The sequence below is a fragment of the Rhinoderma darwinii genome, chromosome 4 (genome assembly GCF_050947455.1).
Source record: "Rhinoderma darwinii isolate aRhiDar2 chromosome 4, aRhiDar2.hap1, whole genome shotgun sequence".
Classification (NCBI taxonomy): domain Eukaryota; kingdom Metazoa; phylum Chordata; class Amphibia; order Anura; family Rhinodermatidae; genus Rhinoderma; species Rhinoderma darwinii.
Window position 1 is genome coordinate 88,056,959 of NC_134690.1, and position 24,031 is coordinate 88,080,989.

At 41.4% G+C, this 24,031-nt stretch overlaps 1 protein-coding gene across 1 annotated transcript in view; it reads right to left on the reverse strand.

Annotated features, from left to right (window-relative positions):
- The window catches only part of AIRE (autoimmune regulator), a 45,323-nt gene extending 28,628 nt beyond the window's left edge, over nucleotides 1–16,695 (reverse strand). Inside the window, exons 1-4 of the mRNA XM_075863632.1 lie at nucleotides 16,657–16,695; nucleotides 15,242–15,416; nucleotides 9,007–9,144; nucleotides 5,710–5,790 (exon numbers count right to left, since the gene is read on the reverse strand). Coding sequence (XP_075719747.1) covers nucleotides 5,710–5,790; nucleotides 9,007–9,144; nucleotides 15,242–15,416; nucleotides 16,657–16,695 — 433 coding nt within the window. The remainder of the gene's footprint in view (nucleotides 1–5,709; nucleotides 5,791–9,006; nucleotides 9,145–15,241; nucleotides 15,417–16,656) is intronic.
- Between the last annotated feature and the right edge of the window lie 7,336 nt (nucleotides 16,696–24,031).

Sequence of the window (24,031 nt, forward strand, 5' to 3'; positions counted from 1 at the left end):
TCAATGAAAAAAACCTTCATGGGCATACAATTTTGCAGGTGAACAGCCATTTTACCCACAATGCGAGGCCATTAATGAGCAATTTGAAAACCGCGCCGAACAGGGTGCCGATGCGGCTGTCTTTTATTTCACATTGGTTCAAAGGAACAACACTTTTTTAATATAAATAAAAATATATTTATATTCTTTGCGTTTCCTATTATTCTTCCTCTATTCTACATACATACGGCAAGTTTCACCTATTCTGTAAATTTTGGATTTTATAACTGAAACAGGCAAGTAACTCGTACTAGTCAAAACTGTTATGTAGAACCATGGCGTTTTTTTGGCAGATAGTATACAGAATATGTAATCTGTACTGCACATGAACCGTTACTCCTCTTTTATCCATTAACACATAATGTGAAAGCAAGTAGTTCATAAGAAGAATATGAAAATAGTTTTTCCTCATTTGCCTTGTATGGAAAGTTGAAGGCATATTGCTGCGTTAGCAGAATCTATTTCCTTCTATTCTGGTGGAATTACATGTGGTGTAAGGGTATGTACACATGAGAAGTGCCTTTTACGTCTGAAAAGACAGACTGTTTTCAGGAGAAAACAGTTGCCTCGTTTCAGACGTAAAAGCTCCTCCTCGCATTATGCGAGGCGTCTGTGACGCTCGTAAATCTTGAGCTGTGCTTCATTGACTTCAATGAAGAACGGCTCAAATTACGTTGCAAAGAAGTGCCCTGCACTTCTTTGCCGAGGCAGTCAATTTACGCCTCGTAGTTTGACAGCTGTCAAACGATGACGCGTAAATTACAGGTCGTCTGCACAGTACGTCGGCACACCCATTCAAATGAATGGGCAGATGTTTGCCGACGTATTGTAGCCCTATTTTCAGGCGTAAAACGAGGCATAATACGCCTCGTTTACGTCTGAAAATAGGTCGTGTGAACCCAGCCTAATTGTATTTCAACAGCGTATTTTTACCTATGGGAAAAATATTCTGCAATTGTGAAATCTGTGAGTTACAGAATATTTTCCCGTTAGATTAATTTTACAATTTTAATGAATATTAGATGCTGCCAAGTCACAGAGCTGTCTTTTCTCATCAAATCTGTGTACAGGAAACCCACTGCTGACAACAGCCGTCTACAGTGGCATAATCACCACTCAGTCCCATTAAAACGAGACATCCTTAAGGGACAGTACTTGAGGGTGCGTAGAAACTTCTCCTCAAGAAGGGCTTTCAAATAAGAGTCAGACAAATTGAGGGATATATTTATCCAAAGAGGATACCTCAATAGGGTTTTGATGGACGCATACAACTTTACTCGTACTCAAAATAGAATAGACACCTTCTGACACCTTGACTTAGGAACAGAGTAAGTACCCTTTTACACCGGACAATTATCAGGCAAACGAGCGTTCATAGAACGCTCGTTCCCGATATTTGCCCTATCGGGCAAATAAGTTACTGACCAATTGTCGGGCAAGAGAGTTCAAACGAGCGCACTTTCCAGAAAATTGCCCTGTGTAAACAGGACAACGATGAGCCAATGAACGTGCAAACACTCTGCTGATTGTATAGTTTTAAATGGCCGGGGATGTGTGCCGACACTGATAATATTTAATATATTTATATTTTATATATTTTACATAACAGAAATGTATGGGGATGAGTGATCGGACTAACGAGCGCTCGTACCTATACATTACTAATAATACCTCCTTGTGAGAGCAAACGAGCACCAATCAACGAGCTGTCTCAACACTATTATAAGTATTCTGGTTTTTCATTTTCATTGGTGTCGTGGGTTACTATACCAATGCACTATGCTGTCAACATGTTTTCTGTCCTCACTCTGACAGCATTACACGAGGTCGCGAGTAACAGTATCTAGAAAACTCCCACCTTGTTTTTTGGCGTCATTATTAGTACTAGCTATTTTTTCCAGCAACTTTCATCTCACCTGCCAATTTCATTCTTTGAGATCTCTTTTTTCTCTTTAGTTTCCTAATACAACCTGCTCTATGTTAAGGGTGAAAAGCGTCGGAACTCTGCAGCTTTTGATTTAACGGTTTGGGATGTCACTTTTTGTTGGTAACCCATAACTATATTAGATATATTATCACATTTACGCTGGGTTTGGTGTTGCACACAACCATTTAGTCCAATCGGAACTCTTCAGTACTTGATACCCTTTTTTGTGTTGTGTAGCTTTTGGATACTACTCTCTTTTGGTAATACAGACATATCAAATATATTGCACACGCTCTGGGTATGCCGTTGGACGTAATAGTTGCATAGTTGATGAGGTTGAAAAAAAAACAGGTTCATCAAGTCAAACCTTGGTCGCCCTCCTTTGCACCCATTCTAGTTCAGCCATGTCCTTCTTGAACACAGGTGCACAAAATTGTACACAATTTCCCGTATGTGGTCTGACTAGTGATTTGTATAGAGGCAAAACTATGTTCTTGCCATGAGCATCTATGTCTCTTTTGATGCATCCCATGATTTTATTTGCCTTGGCAGCAGCTGCCTGGCACTGGTTGCTAAAGGTAAATGCCCACCAATATCCCCAAATCTTTTTACACAGTGTTTTACCATTGCATAATGGTAAAATGTGTTTCGTTGGCCCAAGTGCATAACCTTACATTCATTCACATTAATTTGCCATTTCTCTGCCCAAACCTGAAAATACCTCTGTAGTATTAAATTATCCTCCTCTTTGTAGATTACTTTACACAGCTTATCATCTGCAAATACTGAAATTATACTCTGTAAACCCTCCACAGGGTCATTAACCCCTTAGTGACCAACAATACGCCTTTTCACGTTCGTCACTAAAGGGCCTTAGGCTAGGCTGAGGCCTTTTCACGGGTCTCCCGTGCAGGCTGGAGCCGGGGCTCTGTTGTCTAATAACAGCTGAGCTCCTGCTCCAACGCCCGCGATCGAAGTTTATTTTGATCGTGGCCGTTTAACCCGTTAAATGCAGCCGTCAATAGCGACTGCGGCATTTAACTTTGTTTACAGAGGGAGTGAGCTCCCTCTCTCACCCATCTGCGGCCCGCGAATGCAATCGCGGGTCTCTGATGGGGTGTCATGGCAGCCGGGGGCTTCATAAAAGCCCCCAGGTCTGCCCTGGACATATGCCTGTTAGGACGCGCCGGAGGCACGTCCTAACAGATTGCCTGTCAGATTTACACTGACAGGCAATAATGCTCTGGTATACGAAGTATACCAGAGCATTATAGCTGCGATCTGAAGATCACATAGTAAAGTCCCCTAGTGGGACTAATAAAATAAGTCATCAATGTGAAATAAAGATTATTAATAAAAAGTACAGTAAAAAAATAAATAAAACCATTTTTTTCCATAATAAGTGATTTATTTAGTAAAAGTGTAAAAAAATAAATAAAAGTACACATATATGGTATCGCCGCGACCGTAATAACTCCATTAATAAAGTTGATATGTAATTTAAACTGCAAGGTGAACACCGTAAAAAAAAAACGCAAAAAACAATGGCGAAATTGCTATTTTTTTCCATTGCCTCCCAAAAAAGTCATAATAAAAAGGAATCAATAAGTCCCATGCACCCCAAAACAGTACCATTGAAAACTACGTCTCGTCCCGCAGAAAACAAGCCCAAAAAATCACTACATTGATGGAAAAATAAAAAAGTTACGGCTCTTGGAAAGCGACGAGCCAAAAACAAATAATTTTAGTTCAAAAGTGTTTTTATTGTGCAAAAGTCGTAAAACATAAAAAACCTCCACATATGTGGTATCGTCTTAATCATACCGACCCATAGAATAAAGGTAACATGTTATTTATGCCTCACAGTGAACGGCGTCAATTTAAAAACGCATAGAGCAATGGTGGAATTTCAGTTTTTTTTATAATCCCTCCCAAAAAAGTTAATAAAAGTTAATAAAAAAATTATATGTACCCTAAAATGGTGCTATTAAAAAGTACAACTAATCCCGCAAAAAACAAGTCCTCATACAGCTATCTAGACGAAAAAATAAAAAAGTTATAGCTCTTTGAATGCGACTATAGAAAAATGAATAAAATAGCTTGGTCATTAGGGCCAAAAATGGGCTGGTCACTAAGGGGTTAATAAACATATTAAAAAGAAGAGGGTCCAATGACCCCTGTGGAACCCCACTGGTAACTGTGACCCACTCTAAAGATCTACCATTCATAACCACCCTCTGTTTTCTACCACTGAGTTGTCAACCCAATTACACATATTTTTCCCCCAGTCTCAGCATTTTCATTTTATATACCAACCTTTTATGCAGCACAGTATCAAACGCCTTTGAAAAGTTTAGATCCACCACATCCACAACCTTACCCAGGTCCAGTCTAGAACTTACATCCTCATAGAAGCTGATCAGATTAGTTTGACAGGACGGATCCCTCATAAACCCATGCTGATGCTGCGTTAACAGTTTATTTGCATTGAGATATATGAGAATAGCATCTCTTAGAAAACCCTCAAATATTTTACCCACAATGAAGGTTGAACTTACAGATCCATTGTTTCCAGGCTCTTCTTTTTGAATATTGGCACCACATTTGCTATGCGCCACTCCTGAACAGACCTTGTCATGATAGAATCCTTAAATATCAGAAATAAGGGTCTGTCTATCACGGTACTTAATTCCTGCAGAATGGCGTGTGTATACCATCCAGACCCAGTGATTTGTCTATTTTAGTTTTTTTAAGGCGGCGCTGCACTTCTTTCTTGGTTAAGCAGGTGACATTTAATTGAGAATTTACTTTATCCCTAATCATGTCGTATGACATTGGATTTTTCTGTGTAAATACAGTAGAAAAAGGCGTTTAATAGATTGGACTTTTCCTCATCCTCCCCCACCATTATACCTAGATAATTTTTGAGAGGGCCAACCCTTTTCAGTTTTTAGTTTCTTATTATTTATGTATTTGAAAAATATTTTGGGTTATTTCTACTTTCTTTGGCAACGAGTCTCCCTCTTTCAATCTTTGCTGCCCAATCATGCAGTCCAATCTCTGGTTGTCTTGCTGTTTTCTGTCGTAATCATTCTTTCTTTTCCACTTAGTTTTTGTACCTCACCTCCTTTTATATATATATATATATATATATATACCCATACATTTTCAAGCCTTAGTTGGTTAGGCCATTTACAGTGCTTATAGGGATAGGTTGGAGGTCGGAGTTGCCCCATTTGGGACAGTTACTCTAGTTAGGTAGGGTGGCTAGATAGGAAACATCACAGTCAGATGTTAGTGTATATTCATTGCACCCACTTCCCCTATAGTAAGGATATGTTCCTTCCTTTTATCTGCTTTATTTATTAAAAGTTACGTTTTTATTTAGGTGCCTTTTTTTTATCGGTTGGTTCTCTCTTTGAAATAATTTTTGAACATTAACCCTTGGCTGCAATGTGGCCATCCAAAGCTTTTGTATCTATTTGGCTCTGTGAATCCTGTATTACATTTAGGGCAATGGGTTATCCTGTCCGGATTGAACGGAGTTGGAGGTAAATATGTGCAAGACTTTTACTAAATGTGATGACCTTAGGGTAGTATTACAGCATGAAACTGGAAGTAGAAGAACTGACCGCTCCATGATTAACTCAAGGTAAACCCGATCCTTTGTTTTGGTCATATGAAACACACGTTTTATTATTTGTATGAATAATTAACGTATCTTATTATTTCCAGAAACTTACACTGAACTTGTTGCACCAGTGAGGACCCGAGTTTCTCCATTTTCTCTGTTTTACGAGGTGGCTTTGTTTTGGGTGGAGGACCTGTTTTGGGAAGAAAAATTACCACGTTAAACCATTAATAATAGACTTAATAGTCACCACAGCACACTGCAGGATGAGTTTCTTTCCTGTACATGGGATAAATAAGATTAAGGCCTCCTTCACACACACAATTTTTTTGGGCATTTTAAACTCAAAAAACACTTCTAAACACAATAGTTTTACTAAAATGTAATGTGTGGTTTTTATGGTGTTTTATTTAGTGTTTTTAATTGAAAATCATTTAGTACTTTTCTTTTTTTTTCTGGTGTTTTTGAAGTTATATAAAGAAGTCTATAGAAAAAAGCCTGAAAAAACACCATACCCAGAGCACCACTTTACCACAAAATTGCCTGAAAAATGCCACAAACCAAAATGCAGTTGTATATAGAATTTTTTACATTTTACTATAGACTTTAATGTAATATCTGGCCGAACAAAAAAAGAATAATTAAAAATGTCATAAAAAACACACAAAAACGCTGCAAAACACTGTGTGGAAATCCAGTCTTAAAAATAATCATTACTTAGATGAGACAGATTTCAATACATTTAATTGGCCATTCTTGCAACTGTGGTGTCATGGACGCGGCAACTTGCAGGCCGCGGAGCGACCACATTTACTATTGTTACATTTACTATGGTTACTATTATTACCAGTGTGACATAGTGGTCTTTGTTTGGCCTTGCAACATGTCTCATGGCCAAAGTCGCCATGTAGCGTTAGTGTTAGGCCTGCTTAATAGTTACAAGACAGACCCTGATGTAAAAAGAAAAGATAAAGAGTAAAACGACAGGCACACTCTAATATAATATATCCAAAACATCAATGAATCCCTTTATGTATAAACAAGCAATCTTACATAAATGTAAAAACATCCAAAATCAATAAGACTTGAACTCATCGCAATAAGATGATCCTACCCCGGGGTCTATCTCAAAAATATATATAGCGAAAACCAGGGCTCACACCTAAAATAATCTAAACATGTAAAGTCAAAACACCAATAATACAATCTACCATATACAAAATCCTTATATGCAAGAAATGTACACAGCCTTAACCCCTTGGTGACCATTTTTTTCATCGTAGCATTCCAAGAGTAATCGTTTTCTGTTTATTTTTGCTTTAATAAAAGCCGTATGAGGGCGTGATTTTTGCTAAACACGTTGTGTTTTTAAGTGGCACCATTTTTGGGTACATATACTAAATTGATTAACGTTTATTAACTTTTTTATGAGGGGGGGGGGATTATAAAACACCCCAGCTATTCACCAAATAACATGTTACTTTTATTCTCTGGGACAGTTCGATTACGGCCATACTAAATACGTATAGTTTTATTTTAAGTTTTACTACTTTTGCACAATAAAAAAAAAAATTAGCCCAGGATCACACAAACAGTTTTGTTGCAGTTTTTGTGTACAGAAGTGGACACAAAAGAAAGGAAATGCATCACTCTTTTCCTATTTCTTGGATCAATTTCCACCTTTGGCTCGAAAAACGGAGCCAAAAACTATTATTATTGATTAATGTTTATATGATTTTTTTTGCGGGGGAGATGAAAATAGCAATTCTGCCAGAGGCAGGGACTAATAGGAGCCAGTAAAAATCACAATATACTGCAATACATTAGTATAACGTATAAAGCAATACAATTAGATTTTTTTTTTTAATGTACAAATCAAATATTTAAGTTAAAAAAAACCTTTGTACCATTTTTTTCCCTAAAAAATGTTTTTAAAAAAAAGAAATTAACAGAACTGGTATCGCCGAGTACGTACAAGTCCAAATTATTACAATATAACGTTATTTAAACCGCATGGTTAACGATGTAGCAAAAAAAAAAAAAAAACTGAATTCCTGTTCTTTGGTTACCTTAGCTACCCAAAAAAATTGAATAAAAAGTAAGCAAAAAATTACATGTACCTCAAAATGGTACTAATAAAAACAACAGCTTGTCCTGCAAAAAATAAGCCCTCATACAACAAAAATATAAAAAAGTTATAGCTCTCCGAATGTGGCGACACATAACAATTTTTTTTTAACAAATAGTTTTTTTCTTTGTAAAAGTGATAAAACATAAAAAAAACTTTATAAATGTGGTATCGTTGTAATCGTATCAACCCGTAGAATAAAGTTTATATGTCTTTTTTACCGCACGATGAATGCGGTAAAAGCATAGCCCTGTATCCTGTATACCTAGAAGCTGTATCTTTCTGTCAAAGCCGATTCCGTCAAGTCAGCTGCACTGACGGCTTGGCTGAAAGCTGTTTCTGCATGTCTCTGACACATAGGATCCAGCTAATGACAATTACATCTAAGTTCAGAGACATGCAGGACCAGCTTTTAACAGAGCAGTCAGTGCAGCTGACCTGACGGAAAATATACCAAAGCTTTACTGGCTTTCTTTAACATGGCCTAATAAGACATTAGGCCCCCTGGCTGCCATGGCAACCTTTCGGTGGCCAGCGACCGCAGGCCGCCGATCGGTGACAGAGGGGACCACCTCCCCATGTCAAACCACTTAAATACCATGGTCGCTAATGATCGCAGCATTTAGGGGTCAAATGAGAGTTGCAAAGTGACGATTGTGCGTACATACATGTCGGGATGCGTGAAGCGTACCCTTCCCGTGACGTACATGTGAAAATATAGAAAGCGGTTAATATAAAATGTATTGTATTCAAAAAAGGAAAAAAGGGAAAAACCAATACTGAAAAAAATTTGACATATAATCAGGAAAAGCGGAGCAAGGTAAAATCCTTACATAAGAAAAAAAAATAGCACGAAGGATTAAGGTAGAAGCTCAAGACCAATTGGGAAAGGGAAACCCAAGTGTATCATCAACATTCACGGCCTTCCTGTCTGTTTTTGTCTAATGTGTATGGCCATCCTAAGAACCATTTACATGATGCATTATTGTTATACCACCGATTAACAACAACCGACTGATGAAAACTGTTATGACCATGAGATAAATGTTTACACTATAACAACTATTGTATGTACTATGATCGATTTCATTTGCATATTTCATGTTTGTAGTAATACGATACAATGGAACTGTAAATTAGTCTATAACAAGTCAAATGAAGAGAATTTACCAAGCAGCGTCAAAATGTGCAAATATCTTTTAGTAGGGTAAGGCTCAATAACATTTATGACTATTTCATATGATAATCATCCACATCTGTGTAACATTCTTGTCATCATACCAGTGCCGAAAAGTTGTTCTGTGCCTCCTGAGTCCTTCTCTCCTCCAGCTTTTCGTTTTTTCTTCAGCTTTGGATGGTCTGAGTGTTTGGTAACAGGAGTAGAGCGCCGGGCTTTGCGCTGGGACAGGTTGTTTGAAGCTGTAGATTGAATAAGACACGATAACTGAGAAACTTGCAGACACAATGATCATGCCAGCATGGGCAATACTCTACTGAACTCTGCTACATTTAATTTTGTATCAAAACTGTCCGTAGAGGTAAAGATTTTCCGCTAATCTGAATAATGTTCTAAAATTTTTCTTCTGTTAGGAGCTTGTTGGGAAAAATACATATACAAGATATTTGTCATGATACAAATCATATCCCCCTTGGGAAATATTTTGCATATTCCTCTGACTCATGGTATTCAACCCAACATATTGTGGGGGCTTCAAAAGCATCCCGTGACTCCATCAAAGGGTGGCACATCTCATTCAGCCAGGATTGGCTCCGGGGTAGGCACTTGTATGACACACTTAGGCCGCATGCACACGACAGTATTTTCATCTATCCCGAAATACTGTCAGTAAATACGGATCAGTAGGTACCCATATTTCATCAGTATATACGGTGTCCGTAAATACGGTCCGTATTGCATCCGTACTCCATCCGTATATACGGATCCTTACAAAAAGAGGGAGGTTGCAAATGATGTCATCAACATGTTGCCTAGCAATGCTTCAGTAAATACGGACGGTATACGGATGCACATCCATATACCGTCCGTATTTACGGAAGCTCCCATAGACTTCTATGGGAGTGTCCTTGCCGTAATTACTAACAAGAATAGGACAGGTTCTATAATGTTATCAGCACGGACACCCATCAGTAAAAATACTGAAAGGCGCCCGTGGCCAATAGAAATGTATGGGTCCATAATTACTGTCAGTAATTACTGATGAAAAATACTGACGTGTGCATGGGGTCTAAGGCCCCATACACACGACCGTGCCCGCAATCACGGCCCACGATTGCGGGCACGGCCGGCCGCTGACTGACAGCCGCATTTTCGGGCCGTGCTTCCATACAAAGTATGCGAAAGAACGGACATGTTCCATAATTCCCGGAACATTTCCACGGCACTGACACCCTTCCGTAGTGCTATGGAAAGGTGTCAGTGTTCAATGAAAGTGAATGGCTTACGGTCGTGTGCATGGGGCCTAACTTTTTTTACACTAGCTGTTTTTTTGGCTGGTGTTTTCGTCGTACAATTTATTGAACTAAAAATAGGTTTGGAATCAAAGGGAGAAAAACAAACAACTTACCAAAGCAGATCTTCCGAGATCTGTTCTTGTTTTCTGTAAAGTATATATGGAGTTGGGCATCACTATTTCAAAATAAGTTTATTAAGTGTTTCGACTAAGGGCTCATTCAGACGAGCGGAATACTCGTCCGTGTGCTGTGCGTTGAAATCACTCAGCATACAGACCCATAGAATTCAATGGGGCCATTCACACATGCATTGTTTTTCACGCAGTGTGTGTCCATTGCGTGAAACTCATTGCATGTCCTATATTGGTGCGTTTTCACGCACCTAGTCATTGAAGTCTATGGGTGCGTGAAAACTACATACAGCACGCGGACGACATCCGCGTGCTGTCTGTGTTTCACGCATCAAATACATTAAAAACCACGGGCAGGAAATATAGGAAAAATGCTGCGTTTTGTACATGTGCAAATCGGACACGCTCGTCTGAATGTAGCCTAATGGTGCAGATTTACATCAGTCATAACCAATGGTTTTAGTACCATAGACATAACAATTATCATTATTTACTATAAAATTGTTCGGTTGTCTATGACCATCATTACCTGAGTACTATAAATGGTTGATTTAGAATTTTTGTTATATTCAAAGTAAGTGGCAAATAGCTTACATCTATTTTTAAATTTTTTATTTATTTTTTATTTATTTTTTTACTTTTGTGCCACACCCGGAACTTTTTCAAAGGAGTATGGCTTAGCAAAAGGGGTGCGGGGATAACAACGGCCCGACAAATTTACTAGAAACTGGCGTAAATTATGGCACAAATCTACGCCAGCTCATTACTCATTAGGCGCATTTAACAACATTCTTGAGATTATGACTGGCATATGAAACTCCAGTCTTAATAAATTCCTCCCTATATGTTTTAGAACACCCATCTACATTAAAGGGAATATGTCATGTATTTCATATTAATTTCCATAATTAAAGGGTTTATCTGGGGACCAAAAATTGCATTGCATTAATACTTTTGTGTAAAAAGAAGTCACTTACTAATGTACTTTAATTTAAAATTTGGTACTAAATTGTGCAGTTCAAACCCGGTGAATTGTTCCCGGAAGTCCTGTAGCTTTTCTAATATTGATGACGCGCCGACACGGCCCCACGTGACTGAGGGCTTGCTTCCTGTGCTGTTCGTGTCAGCGTGTTATCAATGGCATGACCGCAAGTGGCTGTGACATTGCCTATTGCTGGAGTCCCCGAGCAGAGCATCAGCTAGCGCTTTGCTTGGGACGCCAGCACTGCTCCCGACATTTGGTCAGTGACTTCAGGGGTTTCCTATCGCTGGAGTCCCCGAGCAGAGCATCAGTTAGCGCTTTGCTTGGGACTCCAGCACTGCTCCCAACATTTGGTCAGTGACATCAGGGGTTTCCTATCGATGGTGTTCCCGAGCAGAGCATCAGCTGATGCTCTGCTCGGGGACTACAGCACTACTGCCAAAGTCACTGTCCATATATGGAGAATGACATCGGCAGCAGTACTGGTGTCACCGAGCAGAGCATCAGCTGATGCTCTGCTCGGGAACGCCATCTATAGGGAACCCCTGAAGTCACTGACCAAATGTCGGGAACAGTGCTGGAGTCCCAAGCAAAGCGCTAGCTGATGCTCTGCTCGGGGACTCCAGAAATAGGCAATGTGACAGCCCCTTGCGGTCATGCGATAAATAACACGTTGACACGAACAGCACAGGAAGCAAGCCCTCAGTCACGTGGGGCCGTGTCAGCGCGTCATCAATATTAGAAAAGCTACAGGACTTCCAGGAACAATTCACAAATTATAAATTAAAGTACATTAGTAAGTGACTTATTTTTACATAAAATATTAATGCAATGCAATTTTTGGTGCCCGTATAATTACTTTAAGTGTACAGCCTAATAATTGTGTTTGATTCTTCTTTATGTCCTAGCTATTTATTTTTTATTTATAAAACCTTGGCTGGTGGTGGCTATATTAGAGACACACACTTTATTCCTGTATTTCCTTTGTAGGCAGTACCTCAGCATATGTGCACTTTATGGCAGCTGAAATGAATGGGAGTTAATTGATAGAGAAATTTCATAGGCTATTAGTTTCCAGGAAGCGATGGAGTACATACAGCTCCCTCCCCTAGAGACCATGGAGTGACAGGGGAGATGAATACAGTGTGTGTATAGTGTAGCTATCCAGCCTTATCTAGGCTTCCAGTAATACAAGAGAGCTGACATTAAATTTCCCACCCTGAATGAAATGAAAGGACTCTGCTATACTATACTAGACTATACAGCAAAGCTGACAAGTAAGTTACAGAATATAGGAAATGTCATCTTATTGTGACTGCTCTAGGGGCCTGTAGAAAAACTGGAATATTTAAAGATTTTTTTATGAGGACAGTCACAGAAATGTTAAAAAAACACCACCAAAATGTTTAAAAATATTTTGATTTTGTAATGACGGGGGGGTAGGGAAACGGACAAGTGAGCCCTAATCTACCCGCCACTCTGTCCCTGCTTACTTGCAACGACCCGCCCTAGGCGACGGGGTACAACTGGGCGGCGGTTCCTGCGCTCAGTAAGTGCACGACAAACACGACAAACATACAAGGGAATACAAGCAAGGGAAAGGGGCAGTTGCCCACGGCAACACCGTGAGCAACCAGAGTGGTGAACGAGCCGAGTCAAGTCAGGAGTGTGCGAGGTACCAAACGAAGAGCAGAAGAGTAGTCAGTAAGCCAGGGTCTGTATGGAGCAGGATCAAAATAGAAGGAGCTGTAGCTGGGCCAGGAAACCACACGAAAAGAATCACAAGCACCGAGGGACAGGAAGGGCAGGCTTAAATAGACCGAGGGCGGGAGCTAGCTGAGTCTGGCCAGGTTGCGATAGGCTCTCCCACTCCTAAGCCTGCCAGCCTGAGTGGTGGAAGCTGGAGTCAGTCTCAGGGATGTAGATTCAGGTGCTGACTGATTAATTATGGGAGTTAACCCCAAAGCTGTGCCTGGCAGATCCTTTACAGTACCCCCCCTTTTATGAGGGGCCACCGGACCCTTTCTAAGTGGACCTGGCTTACTGGGGAAACGCAGGTGGAACCTCCTGACCAATACCCCAGCGTGAACATCCCGGGCGGGTACCCAAGTCCTCTCCTCGGGCCCGTATCCTCTCCAATGGACCAGGTACTGGAGGGAGCCTTGGACCATCTTGCTGTCCACAATCTTGGCCACCTCGAATTCCACCCCCTCAGGGGTGAGGACGGGAACAGGAGGTCTCCTCGAGGGAGCCAAGGACGGGGAGCAGCATTTAAGGAGGGAGGCATGAAACACGTCGTGTATATGAAAAGACGGGGTAACTCCAGCCGGAAGGAGACAGGATTGAGGACCTCAATGACCTTATACAGCCCAATAAACCGGGGAGCAAACTTCTTGGACGGAACCTTGAGACGCAAGTTCCTAGACGACAACCACACCAGATCCCCGACCATAAACAGGGGGTTAGCAGAACGTTTTCTATCAGCCTGAGTTTTTTGTACGCTCTGGGACGCCTCTAGGTACTTCTGAACCTGGGCCCAGACTGTGCACAGTTCCCGATGAACTACCTCTACCTCGGGATTGTTGGAACTACCAGGTGAAACGGAGGAGAACCGTGGATTAAACCCAAAATTACAGAAAAAGGGGGAGACCCCTGACGAGTTACTGACCCGGTTATTAAGGGAAAATTCGGCGAGGGGAATGAATGAGACCCAATCATATTGACAGTCAGAGACAAAACACCTTAAATATTGTTCTAGAGATTGATTAGTCCTCTCAGTTTGGCCATTGGTTTCAGGATGGAAGGCAGAGGAGAAGGACAGATCAATCTCCAACTTCATACAGAAGGCTCTCCAAAACAATGAAACAAATTGTACCCCTCTGTCCGAAACAATATTGACAGGGACCCCATGGAGACGCAGGATGTGTTTGACAAACAAGGTAGCCAACGTCTTGGCGTTGGGTAGTTTCTTGAGGGGCACAAAGTGGCACATCTTACTGAAGCGGTCTACTACCACCCACACCACCGACTTGCCTTGGGATGGAGGCAAATCGGTGATAAAATCCATGGAGATATGTGTCCAAGGTCTCTGGGGAATGGGCAACGAACGCAGTAAGCCCGCTGGTCGGGACCTGGTCGGGACCTTGGACCTAGCCTGCTTACTTGCAACGACCCACCCTAGGCGACGGGGTACAACTGGGCGGCGGTCCCTGCGCTCAGTAAGTGCACGACAAACACGACAAACATACAAGGGAATACAAGCAAGGGAAAGGGGCAGTTGCCCACGGCAACACCGTGAGCAACCAGAGTGGTGAACGAGCCGAGTCAAGCCAGGAGTGTGCGAGGTACCAAACGAAGAGCAGAAGAGTAGTCAGTAAGCCAGGGTCTGTATGGAGCAGGATCAAAATAGAAGGAGCTGTAGCTGGGCCAGGAAACCACACGAAAAGAATCACAAGCACCGAGGGACAGGAAGGACAGGCTTAAATAGACCGAGGGCGGGAGCTAGCTGAGTCTGGCCAGGTTGCGATAGGCTCTCCCACTCCTAAGCCTGCCAGCCTGAGTGGTGGAAGCTGGAGTCAGTCTCAGGGATGTAGATTCAGGTGCTGACTGATTAATTATGGGAGTTAACCCCGAAGCTGTGCCTGGCAGATCCTTTACAGATTTATAATAAAATCCTGATTAAATTAATGTAATTTTCTGATGATACATTCCCTTTAACGTGTGAGGGAAATTTTAGCCATCACACTGTAATCTTTATCATGACCTGGATATGTGCATATAGGTATCTTCAGTAATGAGTGGGTTTAAAAAAAAAAAAAAAAAGTCAGTAGAAGTAAAAGTGCTCTGAATGACACTCTAAACAAAAGGAAAACATTAGAAGGGTCTAGGTTATCATTTGTCGACTGCTGAATTTTGAGCGTACTGTATTTACCAGCTTGAAAAGCTTTGTGAATTCCTGATAGGCGGGGGTAGCTCTTTAAAATATACTCTGTGGACAGGAGAGACCAAAAGCCACGTACGTAGTGCATGTCACACGTGAGAAGCCAAGTTAGAAGGGCATGTGAAGCTTTCTCTGCTCCTATTCCTTCACCAGCATGCTGAATCTCCTGTGGGGAAATTATAAGCCCATTTACAGTACATGTCATCGATAAACAACAACCAACTCACAAAATCACTATAACTATGGATGTTTACACCATTACAACCAGTATTGGGCTGGGGTTTCTCAAGCCAACCTGAAGGGCCTAACCTCCATCTCTATATGAAACATGTGCAACATTTTTTATCGGTGTACACACAGGAGACATCATCAAGTTACTTCTAACAGGTTATTTGCGAATCAACCCAAAAGAAATAGAACCTAGCGTCAAGTGATTGGCTCCAAATGGGGTTGTCTTTGAATCATTGGGGCCGGGGCGTAGCTAGGGGGGGCAGGGGGGCATGTGCCCTGGGCGCAACTGGAAGAGAAGGCAGTTGGTGCGCCGGGCGCAGATACAATTAAATATTCCTCCTGCAGCGGAATACCGCCCTGATGTCCCTATTCATGTATGGACAGTGATGTCAGAGGCTCCTCCTCCCAACCGTCCAGGACAATCTGGGGTATGTCCCGCAGTCAACTGTATCTGCATCCTCAGGACGCAGATACAGAAGAACCTAATGATGAAGCAAGGAACAGTCAGCTCCTTGCTTCAGCATTAGTTCAGAGCGGAGGAGCAGAGGGAGCTCCTTCGCTCTAATAAAGCAGGAGTAAGAAAAATAGACTGTATGGTCCCTTTTAAAACGATCCCTAAACCACTGCGCCCCAGTGCCAGAGCTTCACCCACTGAAGGACTATAAAGTACAATGCCCTATCATGCCCTATCCTTCTCTAAAAAAAAATGTATGGCTCATCAGGGAGATTTCTGTAAAGATACTGTAGAATGTCTGCTAATCTGCCACGTATCATGTACGTTTTACTGTAAAAATACCTAATTCTACAAAAACTTTAGTTTTAGACCTCATGCACATGGCCCTGACGCATGTTCCATTTTGTATAATCCCTTCAATTTTATACGGATAAATGGACGTTTTTTTTCTGTACGAATCCAACAGAAAAAAAATGGTGGCATGCTTTATTGGATGCTGTGCATACAGAGGGGAGAATAGCTCTGTACATATGGCACCCTGATTGAGCCGATACGGCAGCACACAGAGACTTGTACTAGGGAGTTGTACAGCCAAAATGTAGTGCCATACAGGCTTCATGCACACAGCTCTGTGTCTAAGAGTTTACAATCATAACAATAGTGCCAAATTGGCATGCTGGGTGCCATTCTTGCTATAAAGAACTCCATAAAGCACACCTACCTGAAATCTGTCTTCAGATACAAGGTCTCTATCCATCATGCCATGCAGTAGAGGAAAGAGATCAGTTATAGCCACAGCAATTTCTGTGCGGTGCCATTTGAGAAGGGCTCTCAGATCTGTCCCACTAGGAGGGGATTCCTGCTGAGACATCCTGCGGAAAACAGAGATTACCAAATGTTCCTTAAGGGGAAATTCACACGTGCAGGTTTGTGTAAAGTCTCCTGGTTTTGGCTTCAAAAATGGCATTAAAAAAAAACCTCTATACATTGTGATAACGTTGGGGAGAGATAATCTTTTAGTTACACAGTGTTACCCAACCTGTGGTTCTCCAAAATGACAACTCCTAGCAAGAATTGCAGGGCAGTGGCTGTCCGGACATAGGGGTCACACTTTTTCCTACCTGACCTCGGATTTTCAGTGCTCTTCCCAACTGTGGACAGGAGCTTTCTTTATTCTTCCTTTAAATTAGGTTTAAGGTAATTTTCTAACCAATAACACACAGAAAGCCAGAGGTCTCCTCCTATTCTACAGAAAGTCACCTGGCATGATAAGGTTCATTACCAAGACGCTGAAACTGAGGAAGGTGGATCAATCACAAGTACGGATAATTGGGGATTGTGACATTTGTCATTACTGGTAATGTCTGGTCTCAGACACATTTTAGCAGTATCAGGGGGTTTTATATGATGTATATAACACAAGGCTTTGATCTTACACTATAAAACTAGTTATAAAGAACGGTTCCTGCACTGCACCATATGACAAAATATTTTTTAACCCGGCATAAAGAAGTACCAGACCCAGTAGGTTTTAAATATGAAATATTCTGGATTATCGCATGGTCAATTAATTTGTAAGGGTATGAAATCTGCAGGAAGACAATACTAGCATAAAATATTTCAGTAGATTGTTATCTTTTCACGTCCTGTGAGGCTCCAGATTATCCAGTGTCAGTCTACCAACTTTCTCAGATGTATTGTAAAAAGAATTTCTTAGATTCTGTATTAATGAATTTCTCAGATACCAGACTACAGGAATTTTTTTTACACATCAAAGCCATATACATGGAGCCTGTAGGCGCACACAGAGTCCCTATACGTCTTTATCCTCACCTAGGAGCAATGTTTCTATAGGAGACTACCTCTGTAATGAGGAAATCCATGGAACATGTCACAACTTTTCTTCGCTCACGTATTCTGTATGAATCTGTGAGAAAAAAAACAAAAAAACCTGCTTGCATCGCATCTGCGTTTGGAACTTAAGACATACAGAGGCACTGCATTGGACCACAAATTTATTTGGACATCGTATTACGGAGCTCTACGGCACTGATCCATTAAAATTCTATGTTATGGCCCCAAGTTTTTTTTTATTAAGACTATTTGAAAAAGTTGCTTCATTTATTTCAGATTCATTGGGACAATAAATAAAAGGTAGACATACATGAGTGAGAATGGTCCATGAACCAACATAGAAAATATTGTTCATTTTCCATCAAAGCTTGATGTCCCACAGAGAACTGTTCTCTTTGTCACAGGCAAAATCCAGTTAATTTTGTTTCCTCTTAATTAAATATGTGGTATGGTGTTTTTTTAGTCCTATAGAAAAAACATCAGAAAAAACACTATACCTAGGAGCACGCTGCATTACATGGTGGGGCCCACTCAGTGGCGTTACCATAACAACACTGAGTGGGCCCTATCGGGATCGCAGGGGGTACACCCCCTTCAACCGCGACTGCAGGGGAAGGTTACCCACCCTGGATCCCCACAGGCTGCCAGCCACAGGACAAAGAATATTCTGATGCCTGGGAGTGTCAGGATGTTGTATGTGAGACAGCACAAAACATCCAGCATCAAGACTTGCTGTGTTCCGCGGCACAGACCTTCCCTGATGCGGCAGCCCGTGGGGATCTAAGTGGGGGTCTGAACAGAAGCCCTAAAGAGAGAAGAGAAGCCCTGAAGAAGCCAGGGACGGGCTGGCCCTGAAGAGAGGGCAGGGGTTTTGAGCAAATGCCTTTTTTTTCTGATCTTCAGTCTCATTTAGTGGTCCATGCTGGCCGGGGTCCATGTTTTGGAGGCACAAAGGGGGCACTATTACCTTGTGAGAGGCATTATTACCTGTGGGACTCATTATTACTTTGTGGAGGGCACAAAGCGTACATTTTTATGGCGTGCAAGTGAATACTGCACATAGAAGACAGGTCTGCTCCACCTCCAGCAATGATTTAGAAGATATAAAAATTGTACAACCAGCTCTTCATATTTGTCGCAGCGTCTCTGTTCACTCTTTTCTGCACTAATCTGGAGGTAGAGTTGATGCAAAAAACAAAAGCTACACGTCATTAGCCTGTCATGTCCTGCTTGCATGTAGTATTCTAGCTGTTACTTTAAGAGGATGCAACATTTGTAGAAATGGATCTAAGTAGGGCGGCACAGAAGTACTAGGAGGTCATATCTCACATATGATGTTGAACATTATGGTGGATAATTTCATAAAAATCTCTAATAACTGACACCTTCTAATGTAAATAGATTAAAACTAATAAAGCACAATATGACTGGCATGCACATTACGGACAAAAGTATTGGGACACCTACACATTACACCTACAGAAGCTTTTCTAACATCCCATTCTAAATCCATAAGCATTAACATGGAGCTGGTCCCGTCCCCCCCTTTGCAGCTAACACAGGTTCCACTCTTCTGGGAAGGCTTTCTACAAGATTTTGTAGTGTGTCTGTGGAAATTTTTGCCCAGTAAGCCAGAAGAACATTTGTTTGGTCAGACACTGATGTTGGGGGGGAGGGCCGGACCCACAAACTTGGAGTAATTGTCTTGGTATGCTGAAGCATTAAGTTTTCCCTTCATTTTATCTACTAGGCCTAGGCTAACCCCTGAAAAACAACCCCATAGCATTATCCCTCTTCCACCAAACGTTACAGTTGGCGCAATGCCTTGCTGTGGGAAAGCTGTCCCGTACTGTAATCATGTTTTCAGTACGGGACAGTAGATAACTATGACGCTAGGAGCCCGGCTCACTGCAGTGTGTTCGGTCTGGGAAATGCGGCAGACATGCGGACCGTATATAACAGACCGAACACGCTCGTGTGAATCCGGCCTTACTAGTACTAATAAATGATGAAGCCATATATGGATGGTGGTGTTTGTGTGCTTTGTATAGTCTATATTCAGGTCGGGCTATCATTATGCTGAGAGATTGGAGTATCTGACATGTGAGTTGTTTTATTTAACCGTCTCCACCTGATGTAACCAGATATCTGTTATCTGCTATTCACCTCCCTGTGTAAAACCATGGACTTTCCAGAAGCCGCTGTCCACACCACATGCTTAATAAGTAGAGAATGTAGTATATTATAAGCATGTTTACAGAGCACTGCTACATGAATACAGAGAATTACACATACAGATGAATTATCTGGAAATGCAAAAAGGAAGCAGTCTACACAAAGTATTCACCAATTTACTGCTCTTATCTGCACTAGATTTCGTACATTAATCCTACTGAATTATTCACTACTGTACGGGTTTGCAGTATTTTTGACAGCATTAAAGTGCAGCTTACAGCGCTATTCTTGCAGTGAAAAATACGCAACAGAAACCTGACGGTCTCCACTTACTTGAAAAGATAGCTGTCATAGCTCGGTTATAAGCAAAAGTCATGCAGTGACATCACCGCACCCGCCTGCGTCATAGGCCTGTAGTCTGAGTTGCTCTGCTCATTGTGGACACGGGGTTAGATGAGTATTAGTTTTACTTATTTCTATTTTTTCCAAGGTGGGCACTATTACTGTGTTGTGGGAATATTAAGGCCCCATGCACACGAACGTGCTTTTGCGGCCGCAATTCCCCCGAAAATCCACGGGAGAATTGCGGCTCCATTCATTTCTATGGGGCCATGCACATGACCGTAGTTTTTATGGTCCGTGCATGGCCCGGGAGCCCACACCGCAGAAAGAATGGACCTGTCTTATTACGGCCATCTTCTGCGGTCCGGGCTCATTGAAAATAATGTGCATGTCCCGTGATTTGCAGGCGGCTCGCGGCTGACAGTCCGCAGCCGGCCAACCCGAAAATCACAGCCGTGCACATGGCTACGGTCGTGTGCATGAGGCCTTAGAGGGCAGTATCAATGTGTCGGAGAGTTACTAAGGGGGAACTATTACTGTGTAGGGGGCTCATTTACTGTGGCCGTTACTAACAGGGCACTATTACTGTGTGTGGGCCACTCTTTCTTGTTGGTAATTAAGGGGCACTATTACTGTTTGGGGAACTAAGCCGCACCACTACTGTAAAGGAGCACTAAGCGGGCACTATTACTGAATAGGCTCACTGAGTGGGCACTATTTATGCGTATGAGCACTAAGGGCCACTCTTACTGGGTACAGACACTGAGGGGGCACTATTACTGTGTAGGGGCACTATATCTGTGTAGGGACAGTAGGGGGCACTATTCCTGTGTGGAGCAATATTACTGTGTTGGGCACCATTACCGTCTAGGGCACTATCTGTTTAGCACGATTATTTTTTAGGTAACTATGACACAAATAAGCACGGCTTCGAAGGAAACAGGTTTTAGTCCCCACAGAACTGATTTTCATTATAAAGTATTATCCGGGTCCTGCTGCATATATATCATCTTCGTGGCTATATACTGAGAGGTTTGCGTCCCTTTTAAGATTCTAGCAATGCCCCTTATTGTGATTTGACACAGCACTTCACGTCACATCATGTTCAATTTCCTGTAAGAGAAGACATGGCTGGAGTCTGGAGGCGTGAGCCACCCACTAGATACCAGGTATTATCAATCGCCACACTAGGCAACCAGGGATACTAACATTAATCCTAGACCACTGGGGAGATTTATATTAACCCCTACCAGTCCACCAGGGATGCTTACATTAACTTCTTCACTGCCCTGGCTGATAATTTTGGGTGGAAAAGATGGCAACCTAAGTTATGATCTTAATAATAGATCCGTAAAATATCAGTAATGATCTGTTAGGATCCATTTTTTTTCCATCATTGATCTAAGATGGGTTCATCACATGTCTGTTTATATAAAGACACTTTCTAGAATACTGCAGCATGTTACACTATAGGTAGCCATGGCGGTGGTGAGCAGCTTGGGACATCGTCCAGAAAAGTGTTATATTTATCCCCTTTGGACAATCCCTTTTTATTATATATATCCTTCAATTATGTTGGGAGTCTAGGTGATTAGCTGTTATTGAGGGGAGTAGTGGTCACTGACGGATTAGTGTTACACCTTTCATTTATCCTGTGCTGGTGTACTTCCATCTTCACGCCTCTTGAGGAAAACTGATTAGAAAAGCGCTTCGAGGCGAGGTGACCAGACACGCTCTTGACTATTCACCTAGTTGAGCTATTCGCATTCTTATGTTATTACCTGGCAGGATACCCAGCTTCTAGTTACATACACACACACATATATATATATATATATATATATATATATATATATATATATATATGTATATATATATATATATATATATATATATATATATTATTTTCATATATGTATAATGTAGGAAGAAATGCGGCATTATGCAGCATTCATTGAAATCAATAGGCCCTCCTTGTAGCCAGGTCCTTTAGAGCAAGACCCATTTTTTGCCCACTCTGACTAATAGAAGGGGCACAAACCCCCCTCCCATATCATAAGGTATATGGAAAAAGGGTTACTATGACATCTAATATATAGATCTTGCTCACTGACAGATTCTCTATAGTCACATGTATATTATATTTTACTAGTCAACAAGTGGTTATAAAGCTTTGTAATAAAACATTTGCTTGAGGAACTTCTAAATATAGTATTAAACGAATACATTTGTAGTTCCTGTAGTATCACAATGGCAAACTCCACATCTTATCTCTCTTGAAAACACAATGGTTTCATTGTAAGGCTTCGTTCACGTCTGCGTCGGAGGCTCCGTTAGGGGCCTCCATGGAAAATCAGGCAGGACAATAGTGCAGCATGCAGCGCTATTATGTCCAGTAAAATCACGAAAACCCCGATGGAAACGATTAAAGTCATTAGGTTCCATCGGAAATCGGCGGTGTCCGTTATGCAACGGTTGGTTCCATAATTCCCTTGTTCTGCTCCTCTGACGGAGCAGAACAACGGAATGGCACAACGTAGGTGTGAATCCAGCCTAAGAAACAAGGAAATGATACACAATCAATATAGTATTAAAAGCATACAGAATAAATATACACATAGGGCTCCATTCACATCTGCGTCAGGGCTGCGTTCATCTGTTCCGTTTGAGCTTTCCGTCATGGGAACCCATGAACGGAACCCTGACTGAAACAAACGGAAACCATAGCATCACCATTGATTTCACAGATCCGGTGCAAATGCTTTCCGTTTGTCACCATTGTGCAAGGGTTCTAAAGTTTTGACGGAGCCATTATTGTAGTCGACTGCGCTATTCATTTCGCCAAAACGACAGAACCCTTGCACAACGGTGAGAAACGGAAACCATTTTCACCGGATCCATCACCATTGAAGTCAATGGTGATGCAAACGGAAACCTATGGTTTCCGTTTGTTTCAGTCAGGATTCAGTTCATGGGTTCTCCTGACGGAAAACTCAGACGGAACCCATGAATGGAGCCCTGATGCAGATGTGAACGAAGCCTAAAGAAGCTCATTATTATTCTAAGTTATTAGAAGATTTTACAGATATTTATAGAAATGTGCAAATGAGTAAAATAGAAAATCTACAAATAGAGTATCATAAATGTATTGTAATGTTGTGTCATGATCAAGTTCATAACTAAGACCAAGACCTTTCAGAAAAATGTATAAAAGGTCCTTTGGAAAAACGTCTATGCTAAAATATAATTTGTTTGGATTTACAAGCCCAAAGTGTGATGCTTCTCTACTGTGAAGTTCTGAAGATAACATGCCTTCTTCTAACTTCTGTCAGGTGCAGAGTTGTCAAGAACACTATGTAAATCCAGATTCCCATCTATCAGTATCTACTTCTCACCTGGATTGAATATTGGTGACAACGCTGCACCATTAGTACAGCCTCAGTCTTTAAGCATTGATAACTCAACATAGAAGTAAGAGATTACATGTGTAATGTACGCTAAGGGCCTTTTTAAAAATGGTCAAGTTAGGTACAGACTCTCCGCTTGGGTGCAAAAGCATTCACTAAATATTAGGAAACCGCTTTTACAGCAACTAATTAACATATGTTCATATACCCCATTTAAAACATGGAACAGTAGGATTTTAAAACACCCCTGCCAACTACAGGTAATGGGGGATCCATTTACGAGCAGTGGTGTCATGGTGCCACGGTGCACCTTTTTTG